General features: G+C 36.9%; 1 protein-coding gene across 1 annotated transcript; it reads left to right on the top strand.

The window, feature by feature from the left end:
• Positions 1-6,715: 6,715 nt before the first annotated feature.
• On the top strand, positions 6,716-16,036 carry LOC103480600 (N-acylneuraminate cytidylyltransferase-like). Its single transcript, XM_008435615.3, has 8 exons — positions 6,716-7,054; positions 11,701-11,843; positions 11,923-12,078; positions 12,198-12,334; positions 12,940-13,034; positions 13,848-14,127; positions 14,209-14,374; positions 15,023-16,036. Exons 1-8 carry the CDS (start codon positions 6,843-6,845, stop codon positions 15,235-15,237), a joined length of 1,404 nt encoding a protein of 467 aa, XP_008433837.2. The 5' UTR covers positions 6,716-6,842; the 3' UTR covers positions 15,238-16,036.
• The last annotated feature ends 297 nt before the right edge of the window (positions 16,037-16,333 follow it).

Here is a 16,333-nt window from a genome sequence, read left to right on the forward strand (position 1 = left end):
AACCGGTTTACCCCTCCTCTCCCTGTCTCCGTCTTTCTTTTTCGCTCTCCGTATCTCCACCTCTTCTCCATTCCCCTTTAAGGTGGGGAGCCGTGAGAAAAGACGTGCGGCACGAAGAAAAGCGGCAAAGTCACGATTTCAGCCGGATGAAAACACGAAATCATGCCGACAACCAAAAGTGACTTAAGATTTCTAGTGAAATACAAAATGTATGAGTATTTCAGTATCTATGTTTACTCTGAAACACGGTGGATGCTTCTAACAGGGGTCAAATGGGCAGTTAACCAGGGCGGCACTGGAAACGGGGTGGACACTGCAAAAGCAAAACCTTACAAAATAATTTGGTTTCGTTTCTAGTGCAAATATCTTAATACACTAAAAGTAAGACAAAACTAACGTTTCAGCAAGATACACGAGCCTGATTCACATAAATAATTTCTTTATATTGATGAAAACTTATTTGTTCCAATGGCAGAGCTGGGCAGTAACTAGTTACATTTACTCAATTACCTTTACGTGAGTAACTTTTTTGAAAAATATTACTTTTAAGAGTATTTTTACTATTCTGTACTTTTGACCTTTACTTGGCTTATTTTATTATGAAGTATTTCTACTTTTACTTGAATAAAATTTCTGGATTTTCTACCCACTGAATTAAAAACAAACATATTTTAACCAGAAATTCACCAGACACAGACGCACACCTGCAGATTTTGTAAAAGTGTATAAGTTTTTTTTTATTGAAAGACACTGATTTGGATACTTTGTTTTGCATCATTTTGTTATTTTTATGAATTACTATAATTTCTATCCTTAAAATAAAAAAAACTTCCACTTAACTTTATATTTGGTCCATCTGATGATGTATTTTTTAAATATTTAATGGTTGATAATTTTATCAGTTACTCAGTACTTGAGTAAACCTTTTACCAACTATGTTTTACTCTTGTCATTTCTTGGCGAATACTTTATACTTGCACTTTAGTAAAACTATGTTGAAGCAGTGCTGTTCCTCTTTATAACACGACATTCTTCCCATGTTATAAGTGAAATAATTGTCATCTTAATTTAGTTCTAATTACTTCTTATACTTTTTATAATAATTGTGTTTTTTTGTCTTGTTTTGTATTTATTGTTTGTATTGACTGTATTTTTTGTATTTATTGGCAGAATTTGTGTAGTCAAGTCATTTGAACCTTGTTTGTTTTTAGAAAGACAAATTTGGCATTTTCCAGGGACAACAGATGAAAATTCTGGCTGAATACAAAAAGTGTTTTCAAATAAAAACATGTTTTTAAGCTGAGAACAGAATAAATGTTTTTAAGTTTTCTTTATTTGAGCCCATAATAATCAGCAAACTGGATTTTTTTTTTTCATTTAACAAGGAAAACATGCAAAAAACTTTTTGAAGTGTCAGCTCTACTATCCCATTTCTACAAAAAGTTGGTGATTTCAGCATTTAAAACTATTATTTTGGCCTGTGAATACTTATTAGCTGACCATTTTTTCCCACGCGACAAAAAGTTTGGACACCTTTGGTTTAAATTACACACAGCAGGAGTCTGTTCACCAATTACTTAACATAATAATTACTTCAGAAGGCATTTGGTTGCACTGAATTTTGTTTTGGAGAATGAAAGTAAAGATCTGATTAGAAATGCAGGCCACACTTTACAGATTTTTATTTGCAAAAGAAAATTCTGGATCAGTTTCCAGTTCTGCACAACTTCATGTTGGTTTACATACAATCCTTATGAAATATTTGGAAATACTTTGTGGCTGTTATCTAAGGAAACGTGAATACTAATTTGAGGTATAAAAGCCGTAGAGTGGTGAAGGATTTCCAGTCACATGGTTTCTGGCTTTGTTTACGTTTATTCACATCATTAAGAGTTCAGGGAAAATAACTGTTACATGACTTTAAATGACATGGCTAAGCACAGATTGAGGAAACACTTTTCATAATTAGTTCAGCTCAATTTTGCTATTCCAAAATGTATAATTTAGCAAATCTCCTACAAACATCTGTAATACTCAGTCACATTTATACATAAGCTAAATTTTGGGGAATTGCTTGGGAAATGTGAGCGGAAGTACAGAGAGCAACACTTTTTCCCTCTAATATTTAAATACATCATCATAAAGGGCTCTCTGTTTATCTCTGTTTAGTATTTGAATATTATTGGGGCCAATAGCTTGTGTGATTATTTTAGTGAGAGCAGAAACCTCTACTGTGTCGTGCCGTTATTAAATACCCAAATGAAACATGACTCATATTTGATGTTTGTCTATAGATTTACCTCTCTAGTACTTACCTCTTTAGCACAATTTTGTATAAAAATTTCCACATTTTTGACATTTCCTTTTTCAAATCAGGCTGGTTTAACGGGTCCCTATCAGATCATAAGCATAAAAGTTGAAATGTTTAAATGAATTAATCCAAAATGTATGTTTCCAGTTGCAGAGTGATGGTATTTAATTTGTGAGAGTGCATCACTTAGAAATCAAGATTTGTGTTGAGTTTAGTAATAAATAAATCAATAAATCAACATAGATTTGTTGTCAGCGAGTGAAAAAAGTGCAAGCATATGCTATTTTAAGTATTTGTGATAATTATCAATATAATAATACATCTGATAGAATAATCAATATTCAATGTATAGATTTCACTCCGCACAGAACCGCACAGCATTCTGGGAGACATAGGCAGAGGAAAGACTTTAGCCTCTCAACTTCTCACGGCAAGCTAAGCCAGGTTGGTGGAATCAAGAACTCACTCATTCTTTGGTTGCCTAGCAACTCATTCAGTCTTTGGTTACCTAGCAACAACTTGTTGAGTAACTTGCGGCAGAAAGGTTTTGCCACCGTGGCTAAAGAATAAACAACAACGTGGAATGAAAACTGTGGGTAAAACAGGAAATGTCACACCACCAGTTTGGTAGTATTTCAGATATTTAAAACAAAACAAAACAAAAACAATAATTATCTGTATCGACTGATATGAAACGTTTATTTGGTTTATTGCAGCCATTTTGACTTTAGTTCAGTGCTGACTGTGAAGAGAAAACAATTAGATGAGCACTTATTCTATTTTTCATTAGATTGTTTATGTTTAAGAGCAATTACAGCAATAATTCATTGTGAAACAGTTACTTTCCAAATCACTTATTTCCGATTTAGCTCCAAAATGACGGGTTTTCATCAATTGGAGAACATGTTATTTTTTTCTTAGCTAAATAGTATTTTTTCCCCCTCTAATAACAACAGGACTTGTTTTAAAAGTTTCCCTTTCTACTGCACTCCAGCAGCTCGTTTGTAGTTTGATTCAGATTAACACAATCCAGATTCCAAAATAAGGTCGTAAATAAAGGCGTGAACAGCCTTTCAGGGTTTGTTTCAGTAGACAGTTGGGTGTTGGAGTTCCTCTGAAGAGGCAGAGGAGTGGAGGACGGCTGAAGGTATGCTGCCAGGGCTGTTGGAGCGGTCTGGCCAGATGTGGCCTCCTTCGTCCTTCCTGTCGCTGACGCTGTAACACTTTAAACGATTAGAGGTGCCGTCTGCCATCAAAGGCCACGAGAGTGCAAAGGATGGAGGCAACAGCATCGCTTAATAAAAATTAGGAAACAGAAAAGGATGTAAAACACCAAAACGGAGCTAATATTTAGAATATTCACCCAGAGATAAGGAAACTATCAGAAACTGAGGGAATATAAATCTATAAAACTACAAAAACGTCAAAAAGACAAATCCACAGATCTTCTGTCCAGTTTTCATCTCATGAAGTCAGTCTTTAGTTAATCTGGATTAAAAGCTTGGCTCTATCATAGAGTGTTAGGGCCATGCTAAGAAAATTAAAGATATATAAAATTATGTGACTAAAGTCATAATATTCTCAGATTAAAGTTGAAATTACACAAGAATAAAGTGGTAGTACTTCCACCTTTATTCTCACAATATTATTACTTTAATTTGGGAATATTATGATTTTATTTTTGCATTACTTTGACATTATTCCCATATTAACTTCTTTATTCTGCTAAAGTTATAATTTTATTCTTATACAAGATTATTCTCATAACACTACAAATTTAATCTGGCAATATTAGAAACTAAAATAGAAAACTAAATGCACAAGTAGCACAAAAAATAATACAAAACAAATCAAAGTGGTGAAAAACGGAATAAAAAACAATCAGAAAATGCAAAAGCAGCCATAAATTGACGTTAAAGAGAGATAGAAAAGTAAATATTTGACATAATGTTCACAGAAAGAGAACCACAAAACAAATCTACCAACCAATTGATTGATTGATTGATTGATTGAATGACTGACTGATTGTGACTTTCACTGTATTAAATCCTCTGTGGTTGTTTTCTCTCCGCCTCTGTCCATAAACCTGCACAGAGTTCAACTAGTTCCCAGCTGAAACTGGGAAGGAACCAGATGAAAAGTCAGCATAGAGACCATTTAACACCCGTTGGACCTGATCTGCTAACCCGTCTCCTTGGAAACGGCTTGCTTTAATTCCTACGCCAACTTCCTTTTCGGCAACCTCACATCTGATGCGAACGATGTAAACAAAACAAAAACAAAAGCAAGGGATGTAATAAATGAACTTTGTGGTGAAAAGACAAAATCTGAGAATCTCCAGTGATTATTTTTAGATTTTATGCTCGAGTATTAAAAAGGAAAAGCAACGTGAGCCATTAATCACTGCTAGTGATCAATGGAGACAGTTAGCTGTCAGATGCTTTCAAGTAATTAAGAATGAAAGAGGAAAGTGTGACACACTGATCTGGAATGAGAAACATTTTTGCCTTTGTTCCAACGAATCGACCGAAACAGAACAGTTCAGACCAAAACTGAGCCAATTAATAAAACTAACACTAATGTAAATGTGGCGTTTACCTTTAATTAAAACTGTTTCACTGTCTGTATTTTTGTAGCCTTCCACCTGCATACTTTGGGTTTTAGTTTTTGTTTCCTCAGCAGTGGGTGAGAGTACTGGTCAGGTAGCATACCTGCAGCCGTGTGTGTGTGTTATTTTAAACCTCTGCACACAAAACCGTTGAAGGATGGAAACTTAACTGGAAGGGATTTCTAAATCTGTATCTAAAAAAATGACTTTTAGTTGTTTTGATGATTAAAGTGAGATTTTTTTTTTTTTGCCATCTGTTGGTGTTAAATTGTTGACTGATTGATGTGATCTGCAACAAAGATTGTTTTTTCTCATTGTATGGCTAAATCTTTTACAATTTGCAGCATAAACGTAATATCAACAAAAAAAACAACAACTTTGAAATAATTTCTGCCAGCAGGTGGCAACAAAAACTAAACTTAAATTTTGGCACGTTATATGTAGCTAATTAAAAAAAAAGAATATTTAAACATTTTATCAGTTAAATAATAAAAACAATTAAAGTAAATTTAACAACAAAGTCAATAAGTGAATAATTTATATAACTTTTATTGCCTCATTGCTTTGCCTAATACATGATTACATCATTACAATTTAAATTATTTCATAATTTCTTATTATATGTACCATATTGGCTAAAGACATGTTATAGTTCACTGTTTCACAGGTACGTTTTGCTCCGTTTGACTAGTTTCTTCTATTCGTCAACCTTACGTGTAATTACGAGCGAGTGGGCGGGGCTAAAACAATATAACCAATTTTTCCAAAAGCATGAAATATTTCAGTCCTAACTGGTCATATTCAGTAAACTGGAATATTAATTCCAAGAGTTTGTCAAATTAAATATACCTTTGGAAAATAACACTTAGTCCAATTTTCTGCATTAAAAATACTGTTTTGTGTCAGTAAAATGTAATTTCTCTTTTTAAATGTTTTTTAATAGATGTACATAAAAATGGGCTGCACAGTGGCGCAGTGGGTAGCACTGCTGCCTTGCAGTGCCTTGCAGAAAGAAGGTCCTGGGTTTGATTCCCAGCCTGGGGTCTGCATGAAGTTTGCATGTTCTCCCTGACCATGGTGGGTTCTCTCTGGGTACACCAACTTCCTCCCACAGTCCAAAAACATGACTGTCAGGTTAATTAATCTTTCTAAATTCTCCCTGAGTGTGAGTGTGAGTGTGTGTGTGTGTGTGTGTGCATGCATGATTTGTTCCGCCTCTCGCCTGAAACGTTCACTGGAGATGTTGTACTTCTTACTTTTACTTGAGTGAGACATGAAGTATTTCTACTCTTACTTGAGTGAAATTTCTAGATATTCTACTCACTGTGAGTAACTTCACTGAGTAAAGAACAAAGGTGTTTTTAACAAAACTTCACCAGTCACACACCTGCAGTTTTTGTTAAAGTTTCATAAGCTTTCTACTGAAAGAAACTGATGTATAAAATTGTTTTGTCTGATTTTGTTGTATGATGATGTTCATATGGAATATTTTCATTCTTGATCTTTCAAATACCAAAATTTCCACATAGGTTTACATTTTGGTCTGTCTGATGGTGTAATTTTTCTCATGATCAGTTACTCTGGAGTCTCCTCTTTTACTAAATACTTTTTTTTTTACTGTTACTCAAGTATTTCCGTGGACGGTTATTTTGTACTTTTACTTGAATAAATATATCTTGAAGTAGTTCTACTCTTGAGTACAATTTTTGGGTTCTCTTCCGACCTCTGACAGCTTACAGGAATATTATACGTTCATTTCTACTGCAGTTCCTACTCCACACCACATGATGGCGATGCACCACCAAAGCACCATGCTATCTATTGCTACCGGATGGCTGTGTCCGTCTCCTGGTTCGTATCAACGTCTCATTCATTAGTGGACTGTCTTCGTGTTTGGGTCCCGGGTCCTTACAAAAAGACTGCATGGCTACCCGAAAACGAGGAATGCCCGAGGAAAATGCGAAATCGGAAGAAGCCGAGAGCCCGAAGAAGCTCCGGAGCAGACACGTAGCGGCTCTGATTTTAGCTCGAGGCGGGAGTAAGGGAATACCTTTGAAAAACATCAAGCTGCTGGCCGGAGTTCCTCTGGTCGGCTGGGTGCTGAGAGCGGCCATCGACTCGGGAGAGTTCGACAGGTAGGTTTTAAAGTCCATACCGATTCTATACTGGACTTCAGAAGAAAAAAAAAATCAAGCTAGCTTCACTGCAGGGCCTGTTCAAGATATAAAGCGAACAAATCTGCTTGAATTCTGACTCAGTTTGAGAATTAGAATATAATTCTCAAACTGAGTTGAGAATTATATTCTAATTATATTCTGATTATTATTCGACTGTTTCAGCCCAGACACATTAAAAGTTTCTTAAAGTAACAGTGTGGATTTAAGCAGAGTTAGCAGGTTTACTTTGTAAAAGTGCAAATGTCTTTATAAGGAGCAAAATAATATACTTAAGTATGCTTTCACTGGGCTGCATTTTCCTGAAATGCTTTTCTAATATGTTATCAATTGGAATATGTTCAAAATTTAAAGTAATTACATTTTAAGAAACACACTCGTGTTTTAAAATATAGTTTTTGTGTTTGAGGCTGGTTTGTTTACAGATGGACTTGAGCAAATAATTTAATATAAAAGTTGCTCTTGTTTTTTAGCTCATATTTTAGTGGCTTATTTGATTTAATTGAGTCAATTAATTACTTGCATTGTTGCTGTGTTTGCAATAATTTTTTTTTCAAAACCAGTTTCTGTAAATTAGATCTTGGATGTCCTTGAGCCAACCAGTCTAAATAAAGGCCAAATAAAAAAAACAACAATTAATAAATGATGACTGCTTTAAAGCTGCTCACAGTTGTAAAACTAGTACCTTGTTCAAAACTAGAGAAAAAATCCTTCCAGCCACAGAGTATCTAAAACCAGAGAGAATAATTATCCCAAAATCCAATGCCTCAACATAAAAATGATGAAGGTATACACATTGTTAATTTAATACCATTATTAATAAACGCATCTTGATATAAACGATACCAGCTGATGGATTCGCAGTGTGCGAAAATATATTTTTGCACAATGCAAAACAACAAAACCTAAAATCTTGAACTTATTCTAATAAGAATTACAAAAGGTGTACCTCAGGGTTCCGTCTCTGGACCTGTCTTAAATACAACCTAGTTTTCTGATCTGTGCGTAAACTGATCCAATATGTCCTTTTATTTTTATGCAGATGACTATAGTTTACTACCAACACTCAATCATAGGCATGTTAATCTCTACAGTCTGTTTTTGATTGAGTATATTTATAAAATGCGCTTTGGCACTAAAAATGCCAAATGAAAAAGATTAGTCTGTTTATTTTAAAAGCCATAAAGATGAGATGCTGTTAAAATTCAACCCAAACACACAAACTGATCGAATGTTACACCGTTTGCATCAACAAAGCCAAAGGAAAAATTGAAATAAGAAATTAGAGATGAATAGAGAAGGGTGTCTTCAACCAGAGAAAACCAGTAAGGCATGCAGAGCAGTGTGGATTCAGGACCAGGATCAACTCAGAAAGGTTAAAAATGAAGTCAAGGGAATGTAGAGTGAGACACTCCTCATTATTACCTTCTTATTATTTAGCCTCCAAGCAGCCAGACTTTCTTGTATTTCATGTGCTCTTGAGCAACATTTCTCCAGGTTTTCTGAAATATCTTTGTCTTTTTGCTGCTCTTTTATACAGACTTTTAGTTCTGGTCTTTATTACTAAGACACTGGCCGCCAAGGTGTGCAAAGTGGCCATCGTTTCAACTTTTAATTTTATAGTTATTTTTTCCTTCCAGGAAATCTGAGCTGATTGGGACAAACGGGTGATATTCAGGAATATTTCTCAAAGTTGAAAAGATGGAAATTTCTGAAATTCAGGTGACCTTTTAGTAGAGTGCAACTTTTGAGATGTTGCTAAAAGAAAAAAAACATATTTCTAAAGGTATATCAGGGGATTTAGTGCCATTGATGAATTGTGTGTTTTCACAGCTGATAGTCAGTTAGACTCGGTTCAATTGGGCATCAAAAACTCCAATAGGACAGTTTGAGAAAACAGATTATCATTAATGGCGGATGTCCTTCTTTAAATTTATAAAACATAAATGAAGCAAACTGTCAGATACCAGCAGATATCCCGTCTCTCTAACCTTGCAGATTCCTCAACATTGTCAAGTTTCTTATCTTGTGTTCGCGAGGCAAAGGTTTAATCTCTTTTATTTATAAAAAAAAAAACTCAAAGGAACAGCTCTGTTCTCAGATTAAACTTCAATCTGCACAGAAGGAAGACTTGTACGTCTCAGTGGACCTTTGTCTAAATGTTGGACATGAAGGTCACTGACCTGATATTGACCCATAACCCCCTGCTTGGTACAGTAGATGAGAATGTAAAGCTGTGGCTGCTGTCCTTTTGTTTTCTCCTGGCCAAATATCCTGTATTAAAGACAAAAGACGTGTCCACCCACATTTAACGTCTCTGAGACGTCATGCCTCAGTTGAAAAGATTTACTGTTTAGTCAGAGGGACGAGTTTGACAGGATCTGCGGTCTCCTCCCTTTCTTCCTCCTCTTCTCTATCTCTTTACCTTTCTGTCTCCATCTCGGTCTGTTTCATATTTTCCAAACTCTATTAATAAAACCACTTTTTTTTAATAAAACAAAGTCACACAGAGGGTGATTTTAAAGTCAAATCAAGTTTATTTTTATTTCAGCAGTAAGGCAAGTTTAAACAGCTTTAAATTAAAAAATACTGCACACATGCAACTATTACATTTTGTCAAATAATCTAGCAAATATACATAAAACATTTTTGATCAGTGTTAATTATTTTTAATCAAATGCAAATAACTATCATTGATCAGTTGTTTTTATCTGATCAACTGTGCTGAATGCTGCTGTAAAAGAGTTATGCATCATCTCCATAGTTTTGATATCTGATTGCTTGTTATAATCTGAGCTAGTAGATATTAAATATGAGGGATCCCAGGATTGAGCCCTGGGGTACACCACATGTGACGTACGTGTGTACCGATGAGAAGTTACATATTGACACATAGATAACTGACAAATTCATATAATCCATCAAATAAACGTTGGTAGAGAATAGATATTGTGTCAACACTGTGCTGGTTTTTCCTTTGAGTTTCAGGACCTTGTGGCTGATTGTGTCTCAGTGACTCATCAGTTCAGAGGCTTAGCCAAACAAGCTCTTCCACTTAGTGCACTAAAACGAAGTTAAACATTAAATATGCTCCACAGTTCACAGCAGGTCAGAATAAACCTCCATTTGAAACCACTTCCAGTTGAGTTTATTTTAAAACCATTTTCTTTTAAACCATGTTGAAAAATCAGATAACTAATAAATTAGGCAAACTAAGGCTCCCTCAGACTATCAGGGGCCCACAAAAACGCTTGAAATCAACCAAAGATCAAAATGTTTATTTCTTTACAGAGAATGAGCAAGCTACGTTTGATTTTATGGCTTCAGTATCGGTAAGCTAAAAGATTGTAACCATGGTTACGATCTAATATTTTTTCTTTGTGTTTGAGCTACTGTTTGTTCACAAACACATTTCAACAAATAAAAATCAACCGCTTTAAGCTCCGCCCCCTTTTCCAGATTCTAGATCTAAGTCCATTTGTGTATCTGTGTGTGCCCAAATGTGAAAATTGGTGATTTAGATGACAAAATTTAGCAAATTTAAGGTTCTAGCTGGTAGATAAAGAACCCCAAATCTCACATTTCTTCATATGGAAAACTTTTTGTCCTTTTTCACTTCACAGCTAAGCATGACATAACATCTTTAAAAAGTAGCAATGTGAGTAAATGTGGAAAAGTTCAAGGTGTATGGATACCTCTGTGGAACACTATGTATTATATACTAACTCAGAGGAAACATGAATAAAAGACGGCTTATGATTTTTTGGGGGCGTTGACCTGAACCTTCAGAGACACATAAAGACAGTTACAAAGTCGGCCTTTTGTCACCTGAAGCACATTTAAAGGTTTTTACAGTTTTAAAAATGATTCCAGAATTCCAGGAAACTTTTTCAGTTGCATTGATTACTGCAACAGTGTCTTCAGAAGTCTGAATTAAAAAAAATCCTCCAGCTGCAGCTGATCCAGAAGGGCTGCTGCTGGCATTCTTACTAAAGCCAGGAACATGGAGCACATCACCCCAGTTCTAAAGTCCTTTAAGGTCCACAGCCAGAACCAAACATGGAGAAACAGCATTCAGTTTTTATGCTCCACTAATCTTCCAGAAAACTCCAGAAACATTGAGTTCCTTTAAATTAAAACTAAATACCAACCTGTCTAGAGTTGCTTTTAAGACATTGAAATGTTTGTTGCTTTTGTTGTTGTTGTTTTTTTAATCATATTTAACTGTTTTAACTGTCTATGTAAAGCCCCCCCGGAAAATGTTCCAGTTAAACGAATCTATATCTAGGGGTATGAGAATCCTTGTTAAACGGCGTTTAACAAGCTCTGAGGTGTGAGACGTTTAACTGAAGTCCTACAAGGGGTGCGGGTTTTAATGTTTTTATCTTTTTTAACCTTTTTTCTTTAAAAAAAAAATCTCTTTGTCTTTCTAACTGTTTATACAATGTCACATGCTGTTTTTATTTTAATTATATGAAGCACTTTGAAATGCCTTGCTGCTGAAATGTGCTATACAAATAAAATTTTATTGATTGATTTATCATGAAGCATTTGCTGCTGGAATGTCCTTCAGCTATAAATAAACATAACTTTTTGTTTGTTTTTAGTGTTTGGGTGTCAACAGACCACGATGAGATTGAAAAAATTGCAAAATCCTGGGGGGCCAAAGTCCACCGGAGGAGCCAAGAAGTCTCCAAGGACTCCTCCACTTCCTTGGAGACAATTCAGGAGTTTCTCAAGAAAAACCCAGGTGGGAAAAGCTCAACTGGGCACAAGTTGACCCAAACGTTGAGGATGGAAAATCACAGATGAGTTTTTCTCCTGTTCAGACGTGACAGTGGTCTGTAACATCCAGGCTACGTCTCCGTGTCTCCATCCGACTCACCTAAAGGAGGCCCTGAAGAAGATCACAAAGGACGGATACGACTCTGTCTTCTCCGTGGTCCGGAGACACCAGTTCCGGTGGAAGGAGGTCAAGAAAGGAAGTGAGTCCACCAAACGCCTGATCTTCCCCAGTTTGACTGTAATTGGACTCAATCAGGGTTCCGTTGTTCTGTTCAGCTTCAGAAAACATACAGCAGAACATGTTCTTCCTTCCTTACAGGTGATGAATGCACTAAGCCTGAGAATCTGAACCCTGCGAAGCGTCCAAGGCGTCAGGACTGGAACGGGGAACTGATTGAGAACGGCTCATTTTACTTCGCCACCAGAGACCTCATCATGAAGGAAGGGCGGCTGCAGGTAGCTGCTCTCAACGTTTAGCTCTCAGGAATGACGATTAGCTCCAAGGGTTTCCCCTAACAGCCACATCTGTGGCCGCATCTGTTTTCTGGTACATCTGTGCCATAAAGCCAACCAGTTTAAATTAATTCTACCAAAAAAAGTGGTCAGATATTGAGCCAGAATTAGACCAGAAGCTTGACCAATGACGACAATAAGTCTGCTTCCAAGGTTTAACTTTAGGATGTTTGCTCAAGTGTTATCAGGGATCTATGCATGTATTTGATGTTGTATGTATAATTTTGATCTTGTTTCTCTCAAACCTTGTTTTTATTCCTCTGTTGACTATAGTGGTGAATTTGTCTCAAACCACCAAAGAGTACTTTGTTGTCATCTAGAGTTATGCTTAATTTGCCCATTACAAACCTAAATTCATGTCTGTTACATTTAAATTAAACATCTGTTTTTCTTTAAATTTCCTTGATAGTAAAAACTTGATATTCAATTACTAGGTGGTGAAAATTAAAGGCACTCTGTCCTGTGATGAGCAGATGTTTCTCCAGGACTGTGTCCATCAGTTCCAGATGTTTGGAGGTTTTCTGATGTTTGTGTCGGACTCTCTACAGGGCGGTCGGGTCGCCTACTTCGAGATGGAGCCGCAGCACAGCGTGGACATCGACGTGGACATCGACTGGCCTGTGGCAGAGCAGAGAGTCCTCAGGTGAATTTAAACCGACTGCTTTACAGGGGATCTATTATCCAAAATTCACATTTTGCACAGTTTTATACATTAATTTAGGTTTTTACTGCTTCTAAAAACGGCCCAAGTGCTTAAAAAAAAATCCACCCAGACGGTTTTTTATCAATAAATTGTATTTTTGTTGTCTGGAAAATTAGCCATTTCAAAATCCTCTGGAATATAACATCACAAGTCAGCAGTCAATGCTTCTTATCTAGCAACCCCAGCAAAGCCCAGCCTGTTACCTAGGAACCTCAGTGGAGTTCCAGAACATTTGGTCAGCTAGGTTTACTGCTGTACAATGGCTGCTGGAAAAGACAAGTATTTTGTTGTTGACTTATCATGCAGAAACCATTTGAAGCTTTCCTGTTGGTTGTGCAGGAGGCTCCACTTCTGCTTATCAGAGATGTACACTTGTATAATAGTGCATCTTTTTGCAGCCATTTTCATGTCCAAGTTTAAACGTTGAGTTGGAGGCGTGGGCAGCAGCAGCTTTGGATTTAAAGTGACAGGAGGCCCTAAAACAGAACTGATCAGACTGAAATCTCATTTTCTAAGAATGAACTTGTGCAGAAAATGTAATAAACATGTATTTTATAATTCATACCTATCTTAACCTGTTTAAGGAAGTATAATAAGTTACCGTTTACTCTTAAAAGAATGTAAATTATTTCCGATACTTAAGATTTCACCTTTGAACTTTTTATTTTAATTTCTCCCTTTGTTTAATTTTGTCCGTCTGGACATCCTGCTGAACTTTATGTTTATGTTTGGGTTCTATGCTTCTCCCTACAGGTATGGTTACTTTGGCCGGGGAGTGTCTCTGATGTTCTGTGAAGTTTCCGGATGTCTGACGGATGGACGGGTCCACCTGTCTGGGTCCCTGGACAGGCCTGCAGTGTCCTCTGCTGGCCTGTCTGACACTGATTCTGGAGTGTCCTCTGCTAACGTGTCCGAGTCTGAAGCATCCTCTGCTAAGGGCTCCGTTCACAGCAGAGACACAGAAGGATTCAGTGTCTCCATCCACAGCAGAGACACAGCAGGACTCAGGAAGCTGAAGAAAGACGATGTGGAGGTCAGATCTGTCGCTTTTATCAACATCAAAGGAGAAACTTTGACCAGCGTCTTGTAACGCGTTACACCTCCTGCCCTCCAGGTGGTGCTGCTGATCTCTGAGGAGAACATTGCGCTCAGACAGATGCGTTATAAACTGAAGATGATGACGGGCTGTGAAGTGATGCTGGTCGGAGAGGATCCACTAAAAGATGTGCAGTCGATGGTGGAGAAGAGGAAGCTGGACTGGAAGGATGTGGCCTACATGGGTAAAAATCTGGACTTTTTAAACTGTTTTTACTTTATACTTATTTTTTAAAGTAAAACCATGATTGTTGTTTTTATATTTACAATATAAAACACATTTAAAGTAAGCATTAATTAAAGAAAATGTGTGCAGCCTGAAGAAATTGCCTCTTTTTCCTTGGTCTCCCAGCAACCAGCACAGCCAAGAGAGCTTAACATTTAGCTTTCAGTATGGAAAAGGTTATATTGTTGCTTTTTGACTATTAATGCGGAGTAATTTATTTCATTAAGCACTCCCAGATTATTTTCTGCAATAAAGTAAAAGAGATAAATAAATATTTTACTGGGTAAAAGTAATTTCTTATGTCTCAGCAATCTGGAAAATTGTTTAATTGAAGTATTTTTAAGGCCTGAGTAACTGGGGGGGAAAAACAGTGGATAGAAAACTATTTGATTTTATTCCTTTCCAGTTAAAAAAGTTAACCTTTTAACCCTCTTTAACATGTTTTTTTTTTTTAGAGCGGGAGCATAATATAATTTGTTTTTGTTTTTTTTTCCTGGGGTTAAAAGTTCAGTCTTTTCTATTGAAAAGTGGTTATAATAGTTGGTTAAAATTAACAAAATAAAACACAAACTAAGGATCTAATGCTCACCTGCGTTTTCCCTCCCAGGCTGCGACGCAGCGTCTGCCAGCTGTCTGCACCTGGCGGGTCTGAGCGCGGCGCCGGCTGACGCCCAGCCCGACGCCATCAGAGCCGGCAAGTTTGCCTGCAAGCAAGGCGGCGGCGCGGGCGCCGTGCGGGACTTCGCCGAACACGTCCTGGTCCAGAAGCAGCAGGCCAGGCTCCAGATGAAGCAGGACGGGATCGACCGCAACTGCTTCTGATGTCGGAACCTGGATTGAAACGGGACACGTTTCGCGTGAAGCACTAGGGATGGGCGGTTGCCACGGCAACGGAACGGATCATGAAGGCAAAAGACGCCAAGAAACAACGTCGGTACTTGTAGAAAAAAAGGAGAATGGCTGGAGTTCACCTCAGATTTTCTCCGCAGCAGTTGGTTCCTGTTGGTTGTTAACACTAAAAGCTGCTGGCTTCTTGTTTCTGCAGGTCTTAGTTCACAGTTTACTCGTTTGATTGTTGTTGTTCTAAATCTGGTGGTTGGTTTTCATAAAACATCCGGAGGCAATATGGTGAGATTACGCTTTAAACAAAACTGAATGAGGATCAAGCTGTGGATTACTGAACAAAAAGCTGATTTCAGAAAAGTCACAGGAATGTTTTAGATCTGAAGTTCTTCCACTATTTCATAACATTTCAATGTGTTTGTTGTACAACCAGCTCATAAACTCTTACAGATGCCACTGATTATGTTTGGGGGGCTTTGCTGCTTTATCTCTGTCCTGACGATCGGTCTGATTTAACCCTCATGACCTGCACATAATATGGTTTGGTACCAAGTTACAATTGTTGATTCGCTCTACTCTTAAGATCACTGTGATCACTTAAATATGCTGTATTTATTGATCTACTTCACTATTATAGCACTATTTTGACAGGAATATTAAATGTTTATCATGGAGTAATTGTCCAAAGCAGTAAACTGACTTTCCATTAGATTTGATGCAATAAAGGGGGAAAATGGCATTAAAATCCAGATTTCATGAATAAAAGATCAAATGAGAATAGATGTGTGGTTATTCTGGTTATTCATACTTTTTGTATCTAACTAGATTTTACAACAGGTGGTAGAGAACAGAGGATGTTTGCACAAAAGGCGACATTTGTTAGTCATGGCAAATTAAATTACAAGTAGCTTAATATCAGGATATCAACTTCCACACGAGGGCAGTGTTGGACAACAGGTGGTGTGTGTATGTATATATATATACACTGCTCAAAAAATAAAGGGAACACTTAACACAATATAACTCCAAGAAAATGAAACTTCTGTGAAATCAAACTGTCCACTTGGGAAGCAAC

Source organism: Poecilia reticulata, chromosome 18 (assembly GCF_904066995.2).
Source record: "Poecilia reticulata chromosome 18, P_reticulata-male-v2, whole genome shotgun sequence".
Classification (NCBI taxonomy): domain Eukaryota; kingdom Metazoa; phylum Chordata; class Actinopteri; order Cyprinodontiformes; family Poeciliidae; genus Poecilia; species Poecilia reticulata.